The 24,531-nt window shown below is 36.6% G+C and overlaps 1 protein-coding gene across 1 annotated transcript in view; it reads right to left on the minus strand.

Annotated features, from left to right (window-relative positions):
• UNC13C (unc-13 homolog C) overlaps nucleotides 1–24,531 on the minus strand; it is a 218,151-nt gene that overhangs the window by 147,385 nt on the left and 46,235 nt on the right. The window contains exons 5-7 of the mRNA XM_089488232.1: nucleotides 12,057–12,129; nucleotides 4,208–4,279; nucleotides 3,619–3,838 (exon numbers count right to left, since the gene is read on the minus strand). Of these exons, the coding sequence (XP_089344358.1) occupies nucleotides 3,619–3,838; nucleotides 4,208–4,279; nucleotides 12,057–12,129 (365 nt within the window). The remainder of the gene's footprint in view (nucleotides 1–3,618; nucleotides 3,839–4,207; nucleotides 4,280–12,056; nucleotides 12,130–24,531) is intronic.

Consider the following 24,531-nt stretch of genomic DNA (forward strand, 5'->3'; position numbering starts at 1 on the left):
AATGAAATTCGTTGGGAACGGATTTCATTATTGATTAGTTGAATCGATTTTTATCGATTATAAAATGAGGGTTTTTTCAGAGCAAATGCTCTGAAAAATACCCCTCGTGTTATAATCCGTTAGTGTGACTCACAGGAGTCACAGCAGCAGTTGCTACTTACAGTTCCTCCCTGCAGTCACTGCCGATTGGCCCGCCCACTTCCTTTTTCCAGTCCCTCCCTTCAATCGCTGCTGGAGAAAGAAAGGGGCGGGGCCAATCGACAGTGATTGCAGGGAGGAAGGGGCGGAGCCAAACTGCCGATTGGCTCCGCCCATTTTTTTCTTAGCATCGCCATGGCTGTGACACTCATCTAACTGTGAGTATAAAATTAATATTTGGGCTGCTGAAAGTTAGGGGAGGTGGGGGTTAATTTAGGGGCAGTTATAGTTAATGGGGTGTTTAGGGTTAACTTAGGGGCAGTTATAGTTAATGGGGTGTTTAGGGTTAACTTAGGGGCAGTTATAGTTAATGGGGTGTTTAGGGTTAACTTAGGGGCAGTTATAGTTAATGGGGTGTTTAGGGTTAACTTAGGGGCAGGTATAGTTAATGGGGTGTTTAGGGTTAACTTAGGGGCAGTTATAGTTAATGGGGTGTTTAGGGTTAACTTAGGGGCAGGTATAGTTAATGGGGTGTTTAGGGTTAACTTAGGGGCAGTTATAGTTAATGGGGTGTTTAGGGTTAACTTAGGGGCAGTTATAGTTAATGGGGTGTTTAGGGTTAACTTAGGGGCAGTTATAGTTAATGGGGTGTTTAGGGTTAATTTAGGGACAGTTATAGTTAATGGGGTGTTTAGGGTTAATTTAGGGGCAGTGGTGATTGATGGGGTGTTTAGGGTTAATTTAGGGGCAGTTGTGGTTGATGGGGTGTTTAGGGTTAATTTAGGGGCAGTTATAGTTAATGGGTTATTTTAGGGGCAGTTGTGGTTGATGGGGTCTTCAGGGTTAATTTAGGGGCAGTTTTGGTTAATGGGGTCTTCTCTTCAGGATTAATTTAATGCTGAGGACTGAGGGTTAATTTCATTAATTTAATAAAGTTAACTTAAGGTGCAGTTAGAGGTAAAGGGGGCCAAACTGAGGGGAATCTAAATCCTGGGGGCAGTGAAGATTAATCCTGTATTTATTTATAAAAGTATTGTGTCTGTGAACGGGTCTGCAAATCCTATGAGGGCACTATGGCATATCAGGGGGGTATACGGCATACCTGAGGAGGACGGAGTGACATATCTGGGGGTATAAGGCATATAGGGTATATAAGGCATATGTGGGGAGGGCAGTGTGGCATGTTGGGGAGGGCAGTGTGGCATGTCGGGGAGGGCAGTGTGGCATGTCGGGGAGGGCAGTGTGGCAAGCCTGGGCTCAAATATGCATAACTGGGGGGCAGGTTGGGGAAATAAAAACAAGAAAAAAAATTTATTCTGCCGTTTGTTTTTAACATCCTATGTTACTTTATTAAATAATTTAAAATAAATGAAAAATTTAATTTTTTTTATCCGATTAAACGATTAATCGAAAAAATAATCGGCCAACTAATCGATTATGAAAATAATCGTTAGTTGCAGCCCTAATAATAATCATATTATTATCATAACAACACAACGTGTCATAACTTTTACTGATGCACTAAATGCCCATATGTAAAAAAACAGAGGCGACAGATTCAGAGGCACTTCATCTCTGCTGCCTTAATGGAAACACACATATTTAGAACATTGCTTCTTAGCAATTACTCAAAGGAGGGATAATGACGTGTGTATATGCAATTAACGTTTACGTTATCATGTACCTCTGTTACATACATAATCCATTAATTAGTCCCTTGAAAGTCTGGCTTCAACCAGAATCAGACAAAATATGTTTCTATGGGGTTTTTTTTTCTTCTCTTGCAAAAATTAATTTTGAGAACTGGAAGAAAACCCTGTGAGGTAATGTTCACTGCTGGGTGCATTGAAATAAAAGTTACATACAAGCGACATTTAGTGTCTAGCTTTTTATTTAGTCAGTGCCAGAAACACACAATGTCCATGTCTGGAAGTCAACATTATGGAGAACCTTTTTTTAATGCTCAATGTTTATTTTATTTTTGTGGACAATCGCTGTACAAATTTTAGAGATAGAGATGTTTGGGAAAAGCATCTGCCTTAAACTGAAGTTTAATGGATCATCAACTAAAACCTAATACTACATAACAGGAAACCAGTGAAGAAGCAAGCCATTTTCATACCTATTTAGTTATTAAAAAAAATGTATGCAACACTTAATTCCCTCTTAGACTTCCAGTGACCAGTTTGAGAGAGTGTGAGAGAGATAACACCAAATTTAACACACCTGCTCCCCATTCACACCTGAGAGCTTGAAAATGGCTAATTGGGCCCAGTTTGGACATTTCCACATAGGGGTGTACTCACTTTTGTTGCCAAGGTTTAGACATTAATAATGTGTGTTAAATTATTTTGAGGGGACAGGAAATTTATACAGGCTGTACACTCACTACTTTACATTGTAGCAGAGTGTCATTTCTTCAGGGTTGTCACTGGGATGCACTGTGATACATTTCTATCAGAACCAGCATTAACTTTTTCGGCAATTTGAGCTACAGTAGCTCGTCTGTTGGATTTGACTACAGGGAGCAGCATTCATACCCACGTGCATCAATGAGCCTTGGTCGCCCATGACCCTGACACCGATTTTCCTTTCTTAGACCACTTTTGATAGGTACTGACCACAGCAGATCGGGACCCCCCCCACAAGAGCTGCAGTTTTGGAGATGCTCTGACCCAGTTGTCTAGCCATCACAGTTTGGCCCTTGTCAAAGTCTCTAAAGACAAAATGTTCACTTGCAGTCTAATATATCCCACCCACTGACAGGTGCCATAATAACAAGATTATCAGTGTTATTCTCTTCACCTGACAGTGCTCATAATGTTATGGGTGATCGATATATATATTTATATACATTTATATGATAATCTCATGTTAGCACTAGCACGAGCATTTCTCTAAAGTAAACTAAAATCATTACAATTCTTATGGCTTGGAAACAGTGTCAATCTTTTGCCTAAAGCTTTATGGTAATAAATGTACCTTGTGTGTTTAAAAAATATACAACATTGTCCTATTTCTTTTTAATGAGTATTCCTAATGGTTAGATATATCGTGCAGTAGCAGTTATGACTATGTCTGCAGATACAAACATACAGCATGACTCCTCAGAACAACAATGCATAGGAAATTCTTCACTTTTGGGTACTTTAATGCCCAAATTGCAACAACCTTCAGTAAAAAACAAACAATGGCCCTTTTCAAAACATTTTGTTTTTTTGGCATCATTTATATTTGAAATGTTAAGTTGAAATAATTTGATTTATGTAAGTACATTTACTGAAAAAACTAAGTGGAACGTCAATTTCTCACATATATTAGGGAAGGCAATTTTGGATCTAGACTGTCATCTATTATGTTTGTTGATCATCAGAAAATAAGATGTGTTTTGAAATATCTAGCATTTATCTTAACTAACCACTTTCATGCAAGGAAACCTAAAAGGTCAAGAAATAATGTGTCTTGGAAATAAATACTCACTTTGCAAGCAGTCTGCATTTAGTAGGTCCTGGCACTTTTCATGGCATTTGACGCCACACTCGGTGCACCTCATGCCTTGTCTTGCTATGCCCCAGAGCAGTCCTTCACATTCATAACAGTATGTTGGGGTTGTTGCTGTCCATACTTCAAAGTTGTGGGGAGTGGTTGATGATATTGGGTAGATTAATGCCTGTAATGTCTTTTTGAAGACATGCATTTTCTGGAAAAACAACCATTATAGTCAAGTCCATAAACTTCAGGAGACCTCTGACTTCTTATTTACAGAGGTTTAAAATGCTGCCTAACCTCAACATGCCATAGCTTAAGACTTTAAATGTTACAAAGAATGTCTTACTTTTCTTCTCTTAAGCTTGTGTTTGTCTGACCCATTTTTACTCAGATTCTGTGCTACCTAGTTTCCTTTCCGATTATTATTATTTTTTTTAATTAGCATGGAAATAAGTAAAAAAATACCGTGAGAATAATATGCTCTAGCATTAAATATATCGCTGAGACTCTAGAATCAATTTATAACAGTTTTAATGGCATGAGGGGTTACTAGAATACTGTATGTATAAATACTACTTACCAGTTCTTCATTGTTCAGAGATGTTCGGATAATCATAGCAAGAGAGATCCCAGCTTTCCGTGCAGCCAATGTCTGCAACAGCATTAAAAGTCACTTTTAGAGGTGAGTAATATTTCAATTATACAGATTTATATCGCAGTTGTAAAATACATAGAAAGAGACACACAGCATGCATTACATTTATCACCTTGTTCAAGAAACCTGGGACTTTGGAAACATACGGTACAATCTTCTGTTAAGGTCACTGGTCCAGATTCAACCACAAATACAGAAATCTTGGACTTTTTAAGATTATTACTCCAAGAAGTGGCATCAGCTAGGAAGAACATGAGGGGGTATTTGGCTGTCCAGAAATTGTAATATTAGCCATTGTTTAAATTCCTTTGGGCTTCTTAAGTAGCCAATAGATAATCTTGGCTGCATTGCTATATGTAATGTATACCAGATCACGTTTGTGCCAAGGATCTTTTTTGCCTAAGAATCTAGCACTGGATAGGATTTTGTATTTTTCACCACTTGAAGAAAAATACTTTTTCCAGATGCTGACTGACATATTATTTATAAACTACCAAGGCATGTGAAGACAAATCCTAATTAATCCGATATAAAAAAACATGTACACCAATAATAAGTAAAAAAATAATAATGTAAATAAGAACAGAAAAAGACAGGCTACTCTGACAGGCAGACAAAATGCAAAATTGGGAAGAAAAAAATTACAGGTGAGGTTTAATGCAGATAAGTGATCCGTAATGCACTTGAGCTACAAAACCTGTCAAGTAAACACATTATTGTAAATGTGTAGAGATACAGAGTTTCCCAGAGGAAACGCTTTTGTTGTCAACATGTCATACTGTACATAAAAATGGAATAGGACTCTGTTCAATAGGGCTCCACTTTTTATGACACATGAGACATAGTTTTGCATTTACAGAATACAATTAGAAAGAGCCCTGATGTATACATCCGGTTCATACAATTTGCTTACAAATTGCGTCCATTAAAATAACATGAAATGGATCAGCAATACCCTGTAAACACTGTGATGTTGTAAATGACTATTGTAGCTGGAATATGGAATATCTTCATAGGCGTACAGAGGCCCTTTATCACTCCCATGTTAGTTAATCCAAATTTAAGTTTGCCCTTGTTTGTTTTTTCCTCTCAGAGTTTGGGGTTTCATAAAAAACATAATTGCAAAAGTTTTTTTTTTAATGCCTTTTAAACTTAAACTTGGATTAGCTAATACAGCGTGCCATTGGAACACAGGAGTGATGGGAGTCATAAAGGGCCTCTGTACATCTATGAAGATATCCCATTACAAATCAGCCGTTTCCAGCTATTTACAACGTTACGTTAATAACATTTACATTGTATTTATGATCCATTTGATCTTATTTTAATTAACATTTTTTTTCCAAAAACAAAAAACAAGGGCATGGCCTCAAGCCTTTAAAAGGTAGCATGGATATATAGAGAGAGCGAGAGAATGAAATAGTGAGAGAGAGAGAGAGAGAGAGTGTTGGTATAGATGTGTAAAACCATATACTTGTGTGGGATAGTGGGTGCTCTGCATTAAATGGACAGTGCAGGAATAAGTTATCACTGAGAAATAACTTTAATTGTTTCTTCAATCATGATCTGGATCATTGGTGGCTAAACTTTATCTGCATATTGTCTGAAATTGCCCGCCTTTAACTCCTGGCGGCAAAACTCCACCTGCCTGCTCCAGGAATTAAAGGTCTGTACGAACGACTCTATTGGTCGCTGCCAGAGGAGCTTCCTGCCGGTGACCAATAGAGTCGCTCACGCCTTGTGCAAACCTTCGGATTTCCGCTCCTATTAACCCCTGCAACGCTGTGTAGATAAGGTAGACTAGATGGGGAAGAGACCAGGGAGATTAGTTGGAGATATTAACGAAGACAAACACGAAGATTTTTCGTGTTGTGTTTAAATTAATCTTCATGTACGTTTTGCCGCCGCAGCCACCATGTTTGTTTCTTCGGTATTTGGGCTGAACAACAAAAACGCACCCTTCTACTGCACAAGTCTACTGATTAGACTTTTGGGGTTGGACCTAATGTCTATTTAATCAATAAACCCCAAATTGTGTTACATGAAATTTAGCTTTCTTTGAGCCTTTAGCATAAGTAGAATTTATCAGATACCAGTATATATTTTTATGAGCATCTTTTCAGCATGCAATGTTGCTGTTAATGTGTTTTTATATTTGCAAGTCTCTTGCTGGCAATTCTGAAGGTATAACTGTTCCATATAACCAATAACCAATAAAGAGAGTGACGACATGAAATATACAGAAACAGTAATTGTAGTTAAATTTTTTTTCTAGATGATTGCTCTAGATGATTGATTAAGTTATGTTCCTAACTGACAAACTCGGCAAGTAAAGTTGGCTAAATCAATGTTAATCAAGTGGTCACATTTTCGAAGGCACGGACAGCTCAGACACAAATTATTGGTGATTTCAGCAGCAAGAGAAATTTTCTAATGTGAAACTGTTCAAATGTACAGAAGTGTTTGTTGTCTTTCCAGATCCTAGAGGGTTAAGAATTGACAATTCTATATGGATGTTTTTTTCATAATAGTGGAATTTATTTTCTTCTTTCTAATAAATACACAGACCTCAGATGTCACTACTTTGCTGATGTGACTTTATTTCCCTTCATTATAAACATGGATATATTTCTGAAAAAGTACGCTGTACCATGAGACAAAATGGTATGCCTTATTGTCTTTGTCAACTTATGCAAGTCTGAACAGCAGTGATTCACCTTAACACATCGTTCACATTAAATATTTTATTCATTTCCACTTCTCCCACACCAATATGACTCAAACTGTTCCTTTAGGGAGTGAAACTTCAAGGTGCCAGAAATCAGAAAAGTCCAAAAAAGATTACAATATTACATTTGATCTCTAATTCTCATATTGTATTATTATTATTATCATCAAAAATCCATGTTTTGGATTAAGTAAATTAAGTACGGTAATGTGTCTTTACCGAGACATTTCCGCAGACTCAAGTTCTGTTGGTCTATGTAATGGAAAGGGTGTGGAACTGGGGATGCTCTAGACTCCATGTATTAAGGAAAATTATCTGGGCACAGTCCTTCTCAAGGATGTTTCCTGACACGGATTCATGATTACATAGTTTTATACGAATATATTCAAACTGCAAGAACCCCAGTTCCAGGACAGCTAAAACTCAACAAGTTGTTTGAAAAGACCTTTCATGGACAGTATGGGTTCTCACAAGTGGGCTTTATTATATTGGCACTAATGACACCTGCTGTCACGTTCTGCCCAGGCTGCGGAGCTGCATATCTGTCTTGCTTCAGTTTCCCTGTTTTGCTTCGATCCATTCCTGGATTTCCTTTTGCTCTGTTCTGATCTTCCATTCCTTGCTTCTGCTTCAGCTCTTTGCTTCAGCTCTGTTTCCTTTATAAGGTGTGCCCCACCTGTGTGTTCTGTTTGTCTCAGTGTGCAGTCTAAGGTATGTCTCAGTGCTATGTGTTTTGATTACATGTTTGGTTTGTTTCGTACCACTGTCAGCAGGGATTAGCGTTAGGACCCACCGTCATTGGACTACTTTGGCGTAGTGGTGGGCTAAGCATACTATGGCCATATGATGTGACGGAATCTCCAATTGTTATCATATAGTTCTAGGCTAGTTCCTGTATTCATGTTTGTTTGTCTCTTATGTACCTTTGCCCTTCTTCCTTGTATCATCTGAGGATTCTGGTTCCTCTCTCCTCTCCCTTTGTCCTAGTCAATATGGCCTATCCTTGCTTAAAGGAGAAGCGTCCGAGGATTCTGGCTCCTCACTCCTTCCCCTGTGTTCCTTGCCTTGTTCCCTGTCCTTTGTTGTGCCCTGTATCATGTATATCTTTTCTAGTAATGTTTATTCCTTGTCTGGTTCACTGTAGTGCCCTGTAACATGTATATCTTGTCTGGTTATGTTTCGTGCCTGATCTCCCTGTCCCTTGCTTGTTATGTTTCTGCTATATCCTTTGCTTAGCTTCCATACTCCCAGCCTGCAGCATCCTGCCAGTGATTCTAGTGATATGTTTCATGCCTGCTCCAGGGTGCCTGCAGGAGATCACTTCGTTTCATTCTGGACTTCATCCGCTGCTATATCAGGGTGCTGGTGTTTGGCTGCACAACCCTAGGTGCTCAACACCTGGGTGAGTGTGGTCACCCTGCAACCAGGCCCTGCCTAACTCCACTACTGCACACAATCTTTGGGCGCGCTGGGTCCTTTCAGTGATCTGTTTGGACCCAGTCCGTGACACCTGCTGCTAATTAATTAATTATTCTTTATCATATCTCTGGTTTATTACTGTGCACAATTGGTATGGATATAACATGTTCAGAGACGTATGCAGATCCACACCAGGATATGGATATGGTGTTACCTCAAAACAGCGTGACTGAAGCCCCAGCATTCTGTGCTTCATCTCTTACATTACATTGACATCAGTTTCATTTCTGCCATGACTACGGCATCAGGTAGATTCTCATCTTGGTAGAAATAGGATTTTCTTCTATATCTCTGATCTGAATACATTTCACTGACCACTATCTCTATAAATGCCTCTGATTCAAAAGCTAAAGCTGTATCCGGCTTTCTCGTGGGTATAAAACAATAAAGTAGAACATGGCAGGGAAGACAGCTTATCAGAAGACTCTTCGGTATTTGATGCTTTTATAGTTTAAAATTTAGACCAAAACCCAAGACTGCATTTTCTCTTTGGCAGAAAAATGTTTCAGCCTTTAAACACTACAATTGCTCAGCAAAGGCGTCCTATCCTACTTATTATTTAAAATTCATAGGGTTATATTCCTTATTTTCTAAATGAAGCTAAATAAAATATATAACAATGAATATTTCACAAACTGTCATAAAATTGGTTTGTAATAATGTTTTTTTTTTCTCAATTCCAATTAAACGCTTTTTATTGCAGGTTTAAGCCATGCAGAACATTAGTAATTTGGTGTGAGTTTGCAGTGCGTCATCTTTTGCTTTAATCATTCACAAATGATATTTAATGAGTACTATAAATTAGAAAGGTTGCAGAGACGTATAATAAGAATAAACACTTACCATAGCCTGGATTGCAGTGGTGGTGGTGGTGGTGGTGGTGGTGGGGATAATAAAAAACAAAGTTAACAGATGAACAAGAAATGCATCAAACTAATTGTTCACGTTCTTAACATTAAATAAACTACAATATGATATTCCCACTATTATCAAAATCAGGAACAATTGATGGGCCAGTCATATAATCAATGCAATTTTCCTCCATATAAAGCCTCTAGAAATATAGCACAGTAGGCATGTTCTTTGTCTGCCTTGCTCATTGATGGTTATTTAAATAGTAGTTCAAAATAGGTGGGAAAAAAATAGACAATGCCAGGGCAAATGGGCAATTATCCAGTGCCACAGATACCACTTTGTTCAGTCCACATTTGGCCACAGGTATACTTTAAGGCTGAGATTTATGCTACATTGTGGCCTTTAGCAGAGGTCTACCCTGAGCCCCATCACTATGAAAGATGGAACTGCAAAACTCAAACTTAATGCAGACAAATCTTCACTTTATCAATTCCCAAACACCATGTTTATGATTTCATATAAAGCTATTGTTATTTCACTTTTGTTTTTAGATAAACACTTTAAAAAAAAAAATGACATCTACAAAAAAAATTAAATGAAAATAAATCCTCTCTTCTCAGTTTGCCTGGCTGAAGATGTGGTCTGAATCTTAAGTGGCAATGTTTGTGCAGCCACAAATATGCCTTGTAGAATTCTTGCGTTTATCCCATAAAAGAAGACAATGCATATTTAAACAAGAAATTCATTTTTATATTAAACAAAACAAACTGTTTATTTGGTTATTTACTGATTGTAAAATATCAAAAGCAGTTCTGGAAGATCATATTTTTTGGCTGTTTTTTTGTGAGTCTGCAGGGTTTACATGGTTGTGCTGTTACAACCTAGCCCAGGTATACACAGAGGTCCCGTAATTATTTCAAACATAGAATTTGATGGCAGATAAAAACCATTTAATCCATATAACCCATTTTCCTGATCTAAAGACTCCGATTTTAATCTATGGTCTTGTCTTAGATTCAGGATAGCTTCATGCCTATCCCATACATGTCTTAACTCAACTTATTTACATACATCTAAACCTCTGACCCTCTAGTTTTAAAATGTGGGTCCTGCTTACTTATACTGGAAAAGAGCAGCAGGGAATCCAGGACCTGCTGCAATGCTGGGATCAACCTTGCCCCCACTCCCTGCTGTTTAATTTTGTCACTATGTATGTATGTATAGCTGAGTATTTATATATACACATAATTATGTTACGTACGGTGCTTGTGAAATAATTATATTGAGGGGCTCTTAAACCACTAGAGAGAGTAAGTTCCAAAATTGGAGGTGATCAATTTCGATGTACTTTAATGTGGTTACAGCAATTTTTGGTTATTTGTACTAAGAGCTACTGGTCTTTGTAACAGGCGCAAGAATTTCAAGCATCCATTACATTTACTGTTCATTTTTTTCCTCCTTAAAATATAATTAAGAATAAATAAGATATAAATCCCACTATACAAGGCTGCGGAATATAAAGGCACCATATAAAACAAATAATAGAGCAAGGCAAAAAATTGGCTTCTGAATGCTCTTGCTACATACAACATGTGGATAAAATGTTGGGTGCATTAAGTTTCTTAATTCTGTTCATTCAGACACAGCCTCTGAATTCAGAAACACAACTAATTCTTTATAGTTATAGTGCATTGTGATCAGAACTTCTGACACATTTTACACACCTTATATAAGACTGCAGTAAACAAATTAGGCATATTTCTATTTATTTTTTTTGAATGATTTTTTACACAACTGGTTTCCTGAGGTTTAGCAAACTACGTTATCGCCCCCTGCAAATCTGTATATATAAAAAAAACTATTTATAAAAATAAAAAAATATCAAAAAGTAAATTTCACTTCTGGAATATTAATCAAGAGCAGATAAATTGCTAGAGATATTTTTGGCTGGGACATTTTTTGGCTATTAAACTCCTCAAGTTGACATCACACATGTCAGCTTATCTTAAAGAGCATCTGCCACATTCATAGCTTTTAGCATAAGTCATTTATTAATACATACAACATATAGCTTGTTGATTTTATTAAGGATAAGTGTTTTGGGGATATTTGAACTAATTATATATGAATTAAATGTATTGGAGAAAGTGTACCATTTTTATTTGGCAAATAAAGTATTTTAATTAGTTTCCTTTCTCAAATTATTCTCCTTCCCCTCAACCTACTCTTAAAAAGGCTGTCAGAATAAAAATTAGTTTCCATCAAAGGGAGACAGTAACTTAACAAAACAGGAGTGATAATCATGCATAATGGGATGGAATAATAATGCAAATCCTGAGAACAAATGATGGCACGTTCGATGCTATACATATGTCTACAGGTGTACTCTCTAGGCTGTGCTAAGTCAGATCAACTAAAGAAGACAGGTGTCATAATAGTTTTACCTCCTGTCTGATGCAAAATTATTTTGTTAAGAAATGGGTACGCCTTCCTTACAAGCCTTTCAACTCTTACAAGACAAATGCATTTCAATGGTTAATGAGAAAATGGTTAAATATGTATTGGTCCCAAAATACCTAAAATGTGGCACTTATTATTGTACCAACATAGAAAATGTAGGACTTCAGAAGTTGATCTTCTTGGCATATACTGTGCATCCTATGTTTACCTAAGTCTAACCATACAACCTAAAGCTTTTAAATTTGTACTCACCACATCTCTGACAATTGGCAGTGTTTTCTTCCTTCGTAGGTCTGGCATACTATCAATCCCGTAATGCCCAGTTCTATGAAAAACAGAACAAATGACATTAAAGTAGATATTTATTGTGCTTTGCCTGATTGGACCTTTCCCAGTGCTACAGTACTGCATCAGTTTGATAAGGACCAGACTTGTCATGAGGCACAAACCTAGAGCACCATGTAGTTTAAATGGCAGAGCTACTCAGCGGCCAGTGTTCTAATAACCACAGCAGGGTTGGCAAAGGTTCAGGGATCTTAAATAGACTGGCACATCAATACTGTAACTTGACTTAGGGAAATATGTCTCTAACACTTCAAATCTGATACATTTGGTTTAGTGCTGGCCTGGATAGCGTAACAAACATCGAACTGATGCAACATAGCACAAGGAGGACGAAGATCATATAAATACACTTGTTTGGTTATGGAATGTTTATCAATTATTATACACAAATACATATTCAAACAAACATCTCATAATAATATTTATACCACTTCATAGAATGCACACTACATGTATACCATTGTGCAGAATGAATGCTCAATGCTGCAGACTTCATTAATAATGTTATTTAGATATTATAATCACGGGTAAGATGGCCATTATATAAAGTAAAAAAAAAAAAATATTACAATTATCACAGCAGCTGAAAAGCTGAACTTGTCACTTTGGTGTATACTGTGATTTTATTCAAATATTTTATAAAGAGTCAAATCAGGGCCCCCTCCCACAGGGATATAACATCAATGCTTGCAGTTAATTTATTTCTTAAATATCAACCAGCAGCTGTCCTTAATGATATGCCATTGGTAGATGCAAAGTCTATTTAAAGCTACAGTCATCTATATTTTTAATTTAAAAAAATCAATTGCTTTTGATTCCACCCCTGATACTATATGAAATTTGTATAATTTTTACATTCTGAAGGTTTAGAGGGAATGTTTGAACAGTTCTCCAAAATATTGACATTTATAATTTTTAAAAATGTCCATTATCTAGAGTACTGTATGATATTTCTGAGTAACGCAATGTTACATAATGCTGCTGTAAAATCAAGGCTTCTAGAAGAAAAGCTTCTGGTGAGGGGGTAGGGGAAGGTAGTGAGAGGGTAAGGGAGGGCACGTGTATATATGTATGTTAGAGACAAAGTGTATATATATGTGAGCACAAATATGAATGTCTGTGAGCATGAGTGTGTATGTGAGTAAGCATGAATCTGTACGTCTAAGTGTGTGTGAGAATGAATGTGTAAGTGTGTGTGAAAGGGAGTGTGTGTTAGCATGAGTGTGTAAGTATATTTAAGCATGAGTGTGTGTGAGTGTGTAAAAGTGTGAGAGTGTCTAAATATGTGTGCCAGTGTGTGTGAGAGTTACTGGGAGGGAGGCAAGGGGCCAATGGGACCATTTGGCTTTACCTTCCCCCAGGCCAGAAAGTTCCAGCCCTCCCTTGCAGCAGAAGGTAGCATTGGGGGTAGATATGGATATATTTCCAGGGCTTAAATATACATCTGTCAGTATGCATACTAAGAATGTTCTTCTGAATATCTTGGTTGATTCAGCTGAACCTAACATAAAGACACAGTTGGATGGATAGAAGACTGACTCATAGATGGCCTAGGACACTGGAATCTCCTAGGGCTGGCATTGCTTCTACTGGAATGTCACAGAAAAAGCTACTTTGAAAACAGTGAAGTAATTAGAAGGCATGGAATGGAAACAGGGCCCCAGAACTGCAACCCTTAAGCCCTGGCTTAAAAGATATGGTAGTAAGATTTTTTGCTTCAATGATCACTGAAACAATAGAAGCACTCTAACGGATAGACACTGGTACACAATACCATTAATGAAGTATTGGACCATTGTGTAGTTGAGACTTTTTCATGTAATTAAAGACATTTTGCCTTTTGCTATGCCAGTGACATAATACTATATAACACCTCAATCAAAATTTCAATGCCAAAGGTAAACCTTCTTTGAGGATATGTCAGATATACTATGCACACTGGTAGGGTGAAAATAATGGATGATTTCCAGTAGTAAATAAAACATGTAAACCAGCGTTGTAAGATCATTATACTAAGCAGTATTAGTAAATAGATAGAAGAGTCTTTAAACCATATTAAGAAAATAACCCAATATATTTTTTAAAAAGCAGAAAGAACCACAGGGAGGCATATTCATAAAGAGTTTTTGTTTCTGGCTTCAGCATAATGTACTACTATAAATGTCAATTAGCATCCAACACCCCATGATAGAAGAACCATCTGGTCTAGTGAAGATTGGCACAGATCATGCCTATAAAACAATGCCAAGGCTTGAATATATTGGACGCTTCTGACGAAATATCATAACAAAGAATATTGAGGGTTTTGGAATAGTTTGCTACTTTTACTAGTGGTAGGTAATCTGCTTATCAATACACTAAATGACTATGCGACTACTCAGGCTAGTCCATTCTCCATTAAAAAGAAGAAAACAGCAAATCGGTATTATGCGGCCAAAATTGTGCCCATCTTTATACTTTAACCCCTTGATGACAATTGCCGGTCCGGGCACGTCACGGAAATTCAAGTCGATAACGACAAATGACGTGCCAGGACCGGCACGTCATTAAACGGGTGCAGAAAGCGATCTATTTTCGCTTTCTGCACCGAAACGGCGTTGCTGTAATGCCTCGACCTCGAGGCATTCAGCAACGCCATTATCGGCACAAAGGGGCCATCTCTGGCCCCTCCCCGGGGCGTCAACATCCGCCATACTTTGTATGGCGGCGGACGCCCGTTTTAAAAGCGTTTAGGAGGCGATCAACGATCGCCTCCTAAACTTAAATGGTGTCGCTGGAACGCCTCGATCAGGAGGCATCCAGCGACACCAAACACTTACCTGGGGATGGACTGTGACCGCTCCGGAGAGCGGTCACAGCCGCAGCTGCCGGTGATCTTCGCCATCTGCAAGATGGCGGCAGTCCGGGAAAATTCAATAAAGAAAAACAATAAAGTCTAAAAAGTTCGCTAGACGGTCTCCAGACCCTCTAGAGAACTCTGGCTCCACTTGCAGGTTGAATATAGGTACTGCATTCAACCATGCAAGTCAATGGAGCTCAGCTTTCTAATCACAGTGTGATTAGAAAAAATAAATTAAAAATAAAATAAAATTAATAATAATTAGAAAAAAAATAGTAAAAAAACCAGTAAAATGTAAAAATAATTTCCCACTGATGTCACTATCAGGGGAACCTTCAAGTTGAAAAATTTTTTAAAAAAAATTAAAAAGGCAAAAAAAAAATATATATATATAAAAAATATATTTTTGTGAGCAAGTCCTAAAATTAGCATATTAGCTTAAAAAATTCTCGCATGGAAAGAGTTAAAATACTGGCATATTAAATGCCCATGGGGTGTCTACTTTTAAAAAATTTATGATTTGATGGGGTAAATTGAATTGGCCGGGTTCAACAAGGTCCCAATTAACACGGGGGGAAGGATGGCCACACATCTAATTTCCAATTAGAAAAATGCACACGTACCAAATGTGGCCTTTTAGTTCCCCCAAAAAATGACAAACCCATGCATATGGGGTATCACCGTACTCAGGAGATGTTGCTGAACACATATTGGGGTGTCGTGTGACAGCGGCATATACCAGGAGCTGTAAATTCATACATAAAGTAGGTGTGTGTGGGAAAAATACACACACAAAAATACTACTGCAAACTTTGAAAAAATGCTGGTGGTAAAATGTGTGCATGCAAAGAGTTAAAATACCAGCATTTAAAATACCCTGGGGTGTCTAGTTTTCAAAAATATATGGTTTTGTTGGGCACACTGAAATGGCCCGGCTCAAAGATGTACCAAATAGGGCACGGGCAGTGGATCCCCAAATGCCAAAGTTCAACATTGAAAAATGTGCATGCCCCAAATGTGGCCCTTTTGCCCCCGAACAGCCAGGCAAAATCATTCATGTGGGGTATCACTGCGCTCAGGAGATGTTGCTGAACACATATTGGGGTGTTTTGTGATAGTGACATATACGAGAACTTTTTAATTCATACCTGAAGTAAAATGTGTGTGACAAAACAAATGGAAAAAAATGACTATCACAAAGTTTGACAAAGACTGGTGGTAGATATGGTGCATGGAAAGAGTTAAAATACTAGCATTTTAAATACCCTGGGGTGTCTAGTTTTCAAAAATATATAGCTTTATTGGGCACACTGAAATGGCCAGGCTCAAAGATGTACCAAATAGGGCATGGGCAGTGGATCCCCAAATGCCAAAGTTCAACATTGAAAAATGTGCATGCCCCAAATGTGGCCCTTTTGCCCCCAAACAGCCAGGCAAAATCATTCATGTGAGGTATCACTGTACTCAGGAGATGTTGCTAAACACATATTGGGGTGTTTTTTGATAGTGACATATACCAGAACCTGTTTATTTATACCTAATGTGTGGAAACAAAAATGCAAAAAAATTACTACCATAAAGTTTGACAAAGGCTGATGGTAGAATAAGTGCTTGGAAAGGGTTAAAATACCAGCATTTGGAATACCCTGGGCTGTCTAGTTTTCAAAAATATATGATTTGATGGGGTAAATTGCATTGGCCGGCTTCAAAGATACCCGAAATGGCACATGGGGGGAAGAATTACCAGATTTGGAAAAAATGGCTTTGAAATAGCAAAACGCTACCTGTACTTATTGCTCCATAACGTGCAGAAAAAAGCAAAAAAACATAAAAACATTGGGTATTTCTAAACTCAGGACAAACAGTAGAATCTATTTAGCAGGTTTTTTTTATTACCTTTTATAGATGAGTAAAAGATTTTTCAAGTAAAAGTTAGAAAGTCATTTTTTTCAAAATTTTTCACCATATTTTATACTTTTTTTAATAGTAAATAATATGATACAATCAAAACAATGTCATCTAAAGAAAGCCCTTCTTGTCCTGAAAAAAACAATATCTAATGTGTGTGGGTTCAGTAAACGGGAAAGAAGAAAATTACAGCTAAACACGAGCAGCGCAGAAATGTTAAAACGGCCATTGTCACGAAGGGTACAAAAAGTAAAATCAGCCTTTGTCACGAAGGGGTTAAATAATGATAATTGTATACAACAACAAAAACAAACATATACATTTTTACAATAATTTTTAAATATATATATGTTTATGCTGTTAGAGAAACCAAATAACTTCTGCTTTTTTTCTTATCCTGTTCAGCTCTTAAGACAAAAAATATGTTCAAATAGCACAATAAAAACACTGTTCCTATCAAAATGTCAGCAAACTGAATTTATAGACATCTTACAGCAAAAGTCCCTTGCAAACCAACATGTTCATTGTGATATACTGCGTGTGTATGTATATATTTCTATATATATATAAATATATACACATTTATATATATATACACATTTATACACACACATGTATATTAGGGCCCTGCAAAGCAGCTATTTTTTTCCAAATCATGATAACAATTAATTTATTGTAGTCACAATAAATTAATTGTTGTTAATTGCTAAAAGAATTGCTGTCATCATTATCAAGGTTTAGCTATTGTATTTATTTGATTAATGGATGAGGATCCTTTATTATTCTGTTTTTCTATTTTGAATATGGCTGATTATTTTCAAATAAAATAAGTGAAATTGCTCCAGCAGACCAGGGCATTATACCAGCTATATTGTTTTTCATTTAACAAAAAAAGGGAGTAATCATCTTAAATATTGTCTTATTCTCTCTACTTTCTAAGGGATGGGTAGATTCAAGATTACATTATATATACTCATACATACATACATACATACATACATACATACAGTATCTGGCTGGACAAGCCATGATGGGGCTTGAAGTGAGCTTGGGCTGTTATGAATTAACTTTGTTTCATCTCATTCTTCCCAAACTTAGAAGAGCCAAAGCTTTTACCAAAAAGAAGAAGCAAAAGCGGAAAAGGCCTGATTTATCCTAAGAAGAAGCAGACATTAGCTAGGATCATGGGAACAGTTGGCTACACCAACATTTCAGTTCTTAATTTGCAATGTTTGAGAATGTAACATGAATTACAGTATTTGTTCTTAATGTAATGGGATGTAAGGCATGGATTCCCCTTGAAGATTTCTGTGTTGTTTTCTTTCAGAGGTAGTAGAAGCATTATTAAACACTCATCTACAGACACCAGACAAGCCAGAAGGCTTGTTTTAACCTCAGAAATCTCATGGTGCTTCCACAACCACAAGGGATTCTGGGTAGGCGCATGCAAATAAGGTTAACAATTATCACCTTTGCCTCTTTCCCTTGAAAGTAATTGCCCGCTGTACAGGACAGCCTTTAGACAAAACTCGGGAAGAGGTACAATAGCCAGATCACCACTCATGGACAGCTGTTTCGTCCTTCATTGGACTCGTCAGCATGAGGTTGTGATATTGGCTTAATAGTTAAGGCTTGGGGTAGCTAAGAAATACCATTACATAAGTTATGGTGGGTAAAAGGTCATGGAGGGTTTCCATCACCTTTTACCCACCATAACTTATGTAATGGTATTTCTTTCAGAGGAAAGACTAAAATAACAGATCTGCTAAGGTTTTTGATTAGCATCCTGGAGAATGTAATTTATCGTTTGTCTAAGTGGAATAGCACCTTTAACAAACCAGATAAATTTGCAGAACATAAAATATATGAAAGCACTCAGGCTAAACTATCAGCGAAAGTACATCAATCTAAAACAATCTTGGCATTAAATACTGATTCAGGCATCAGATAAGTTAATGGCAACCGTACAATCTTTATTATAAAAATATTTAAACTGTTCTAACTGATGAATTGCTATTGCAAATTGCAGATTTTCTGCAAATCATATTTAGTCATTTATATAGAAAGCTTTCTGTAACTACTGTGTGGGGATTCTGCCAGCTTTAATGTTGTGGCACTTCTATTTATTTTATTATGTTTAAATGACACTCCCCTTGCAGTTTGGCAATGTAGACCAATATAAATGCCATCATATACTGAGAAATTTAATATTATTTATAATAAAATGCAAGGGATATGATGATGATGATGTGTGTTGGGAGTGTAAGAAGTACTGATTTCCTTCCAATATCGAGGGCAAACTCTTAGTACGTCCACCCTAATTGTTACTCCATTAGTACTGTCCAACCCAAGACAATATATCCATGGCTGTAGTGTACCTAAATAAGTACACTGGACTCTCTCACACTACGCTGCACCCGTACTTTGAATTTAGGGTCATTTGTTGTCACTATTGTCCCTTTCAAGGAAAACGCTTCCCAACATTAAATTGATTGATTTATTTAAACAAGCTATAAAATGTACTTTGGGGTTGGGTTATTTGGCTTAAAAGTAAAAGTAAGTATTACACCACTTTTGAGATGATCATTGTGGCAAAATGTGTCATGACTTGCCTAATATATTTTCATATCCCTCTTGTCCTCACAGTCCCCTTACAAAGGTTGCCAAGACTTCTGTTACATATTTAATAAATTAGGCACATTTTTAAGCTTACATAAAGAAAATAATGACATCAATAAAAAGATGTTAATTAGCAACTGTCATAAGTAACATGTAGAAGATGCAGCTAAGACCAACCCTACCATACAGACAAACTAGGTGGATACTTTGGGAACTGAGCTAGTAGGGATCTAATTTGCAAGCAGGAGGGTTTTTTAGGAAATATGGAAATCCTAGGGGAAATTCTAGTTTCTAGTATTTCTAGTATTCTAGAAATACTAATAAGAAACTTATTCTAGAATGACAATAATCAGGGAAGAGATATTTTAGTGGGGCAATAAGTTTTGTATATAATATTGTATATACATGCCTCTTTCCGATACAGACTATAAATTACTTGGGCTTATAACACATTATATATGACAGTAACACTTCTTTTTCTTAGAAAAGAAATAATTTTTCTGTGTTTGGATGCAATGCTGAAATAATCTATGCGTGTTCTGCATTATAGATCTGCTTATCGAATTCTGATGTCTGGGACTCACATTTTTATGAGTGCTCAGTCTGATCTGAGATAACCTATACGGTTCGTATTTTACTTACGCTAATATTTGTGTCTCTTGAGAGATATTTAAAAGTATGATTGGGGTGAGGTTTACCTATGGTATGACCACTGCATATATAATTAAGGAATTGATTTGTATGTATACAATAACAACCCTATAACAACTTTACTGTTGGAGTAAAAATATTGTTCAGCTGTCTAGATATTAATGTAAGGGGGTATATAGTCTCTAAGTGGTGATTCATTGTACTCTCAAAGTGTATTTACCCTAGTCACTTTCTAAGGGTGGCATGTCTCTTTAGCACAGATACCAATTGAATGTTCCAAAAATATGCAAAGAGCTAAGATCTAGGGGTTATGCAGAGTGCCTCCCCTAGAGGGCGACATAAGAGTTTTGTAGCAGGAGTTTGCTAACCTAGGCCAATCCTAGGGCAGTGTCCATTACGTTACATTTTATTTATTGTGTGCCCTACAGATTCTGTAGCACTAGGGAAAATACAGATTGCCAGTTAAATCTAAATATATAAAACAATTAGCAATATCATGAACAAATGAGTTAAGACATACTTGAACAGAAAAATAACAGCTTTTGTGAACTTACATTGCTTAAATACATAATTGATGCAACGTGAATTCTCTTTTTTTACATAATAAAGTGATGCACATGTAAAACAGGGTTTCTATAATTTCTAGAATACTAGAAATACTAGAAAATTGAATTTCCCCTAGAATTTCCAGATTTCCTAAAAACCCCTCCTGCTTGCAAATAAGATCCCTACTAGCTCAGTTTCCAAAGTATCCACCTAGTTTGTCTGTATGGTAGGGTTGGTCTTAGCTGCATCTTCTACATGTTACTTATGACAGTTGCTAATTATCATCTTTTTATTGTAACAAACAAACATAAGTTTACTATGAGATTAAACAATGGACATTGCTACTCACAACTTAAATGTGTCATTATTGTCTTTAAGTAAGCTTATAAAATGTGCCTACTTTATTAAATATGTAACAGAAGTCTTGTTTAATGCACAGTTAAGCAGATGTTGATGCATATTTTAGATGAGCTAAAATCTACAATGCTCTGCAATAAACTCTGATGTAATCAAGACATGTCTTTTTGACAGAAGTCTCACTTAGGCTGGCATTTTATCATATATATATATATTGGCATGTTAAATCACTTAGAAGCTTAGTTCCTGTCTGAAGAGTTTAGACTCATCTAAGTGGGCCAACATAGAAAAAAAAATAGATGTAGTCACAATGTACAATCCAATGTAAACTGACTAGTGGTACAGTGATGTTTATATAACATCTTAAAAAATGATTTCTAAGATTGAGAAAGCTTACATGATCAGTGTGTAAACAAAACAAACATAATTGTCAAATTTAATTGAAGGACAGCCAAAAATAATACTCATTGGCTGCTCTCAACAGAACCTTGCACCTGCAAGTCGAAGACAGCAGAGAACGTTGTATATATGCAGCTGCAAAGCTAAAGCAAACCAAGTACATCTCCTCAGTTCACCAAACAGCCATTAACTTTAAATCCATGCCACTCATTCTTAAAACATATTAAAGGATTTCTCTTCCATCGGTTAAAAGGGACAGGTGTAATTTACTTAAAGGGGATAAAGGAAGTATTTTGAATGGCTTGGGAAACCATAACTGAATTTGTAATCCCACCAAATGATCTAACAAACTCATTTTGGTGCAAAGTTCCAACATTGGGGCAATCAACTGGAACATTTCATGGGCTGCTCCAGTGAGTTATTTGCCCTCGAGTTGCTATTTGTAAACATGGATTTCTGTGTGTTTTCTGGTTCCAATTCAGATGAGGTAATCCCAATGTAAATGCTCTGTGACCTCATATAGTCTTGATGGCAATAAGGAAATTATTCAGTTACTCAGTATCCGTGTAAACTACAATTAGATCTTTTATATGGAACCAACAGGGAATAGTTTGCTGGGCACTTAAGATCGTTTTATTGTCCAAATTGGATTGGGAAAGAATTATCCCATCTACATCTGCCCTCCACTCTGTGACAGATGTTTATGATCTGACTCCTTTGTATAAGGACTTCACCCACCTAAGGGCATAATTCTGGAGTGCAAAATCCTTTTCAAACTACATTTAATGATGCCATTAACTTAACCCATTTACCCCACTGTCAGTTCCTCTCATTCATTCCCTGCAGACTCTTTAATTGGAGTGCTCTGCAAGTAGAATACTTCATACAAATGTTATATTTGATGAAAGGCTAAGCATACAAATATGAATATACCACGAGTTACATAATTCCACATGACTTCATTATCCAATACCTTGTGTAGAGCAAGAAAAGCGGAAATGGTCTGAAGATATTCGATGAAAATCAAAAAATATCACTTGCCTGCTTAATGTACTTTAAATTAGATAAAATACAAGCAATGTTTATGTTCCTTTACATTATATTGTGCTTGATGAGAAGCCAGGTTATGGCAATTGGATGTTTAATGTATTTCCTGGATAAGAAATACCCATGTAAGTATGGTCAAAGTACTTTGGTTAATGGTTTTAAAATTTTGGTATTTATTTGACAAGGTTAAATAATTGCAAGAGGTGTATTTGTACAGAGCAAGGAGCATACACTGTATGTTCCTCAGCTTTCTATGGCTCACTTCTGCTGATCGCTATGATAAAACATAAGTATATAACAAAACCAAATTTTAAACTTTTTTGTATTAAATTAGTAGACTTCATACAGCTTTTATCTTTCAGCAGGAGCCGGATCCTATACAGTGTATGCCAGCACTGCTGTCACTTAAGTTCCATAATATGTCATGTTACCAGGAGGCTGCTTAAAAAAATAAACCATTTGCTTTTGTTTGAACCGGATTGAACTGTTTTTTTTTCTAGATACCGCCTTCCACTGTCATCTGTCTTTTTTAAATATCTCACCACATGGGTATAACAAGATAGCAAGTGAATATTTTGTTAATAACCTGTTGTTAAAAAATATTTTTACTGCTCAATCCTACCTCACCCTAGTAGTCTTGTAAGAAAACTATCACACCCATGTCTATATCAGAAGATATCCCTGGGCACTGCACATATCAACTCCAATAAGGCTCAATAAGTGCAGACAACTGGAAAGAAACAGAAGAGGACCTGTTCTGGTTAAGAAACAAAATATGTCCAACGCAATGTAGCTCCCCCAGCAGACACTCAAGGCCTGGTAAAGCTATATCTCCTGCAAACCCTATATTAACATTAATGACCTGCATCAAACTATTGTTACTCTGCCTCCTACTTTATCTAGATTCTTACAGGGTCAGACTCATAGATCTTTCTCACAACACTTTCCTATCTCAATTTCATGATCATCCAGAAATAAATGTTCCCTTCATGCCAAGGTTCAAACACAAAAAGAAAATGATATGAAAAATGTAATTTATCTGGAACTGCCACTCAGTTTGCCAAATTTAATCCACTATTTTGGTTATTCAATTAAATTAGCATCGACTGCTCATTTTTCCAAGCTGGCAATCAAAGCAAGATGCTATTGTATATAAAACTGGGGTAAAATCTCAGTTAACACCATGTTTTCTTCGCAATTCCAAGGAAAATCCATTTCATTAATTAGTATTCAATTTGACAATGTACAGTTAATGTGGAAAAAGTTAGCTTTGTTGGCTATGAGCTGGGTTGACTGTACATTTGTCTTCTCACTAGAACTCTATCTGATGGATTCGCCACAATACTGCCAAGTTCAATTGATAACAGCTAAATTGATTTCATCTTCTGATGTCAAGACACTTCAGGAACATTTTTATGTTAAATTTGCTACTAGTTTATATGATGAATGGCTACCAGGTTCTCTCCAATGTATACATTTGAGCCCTTTTGTTAATGTATCAGCGAACATGTGCCAGTAAGGAACTTAGTTAATTAAATTACTGGCATCGGTCATTTATTTGTTAATGTCTAAGAATGATAGATGTTCTTTCAGACTCAACCGACAACTTGTGGTATGGGACCATTTCACCAAGGGTTATTTCAACCATCATCATTTATCCTATTGCAATCAAGGTTATCTTGGAGAAACGGAATTTGATGTGTGTATATCTTTTTCAAAAACCTTACTAAAGACATACACATTTCCTTCTTTGAACATGTTCATTGAAGATATACAAGTCACCCAACCACTGCATGCATGGGCTCCTAATTTATTAAAAACTGCCTGGCTAACTTCTTTTCTCTTAATGCAAGTTGACACCACAATCTTATTTTCCACTGGTAGCCATATTATTCATACTAAGCTGCATGGAATATTTAGGACAAGAAACAATATTATAACTCAAGCACGACAAGTGAAAAATGTAGAGCAATTCCATTTTCAGATAAAAATTCAAAAGTATACAACCAATGCAAA

The sequence above is a fragment of the Sceloporus occidentalis genome, unplaced genomic scaffold, assembly GCF_023333645.1.
Source record: "Sceloporus occidentalis isolate IW3139 unplaced genomic scaffold, rSceOcc1.0.p SCAF_37, whole genome shotgun sequence".
Classification (NCBI taxonomy): Eukaryota; Metazoa; Chordata; class Lepidosauria; order Squamata; family Phrynosomatidae; genus Sceloporus; species Sceloporus occidentalis.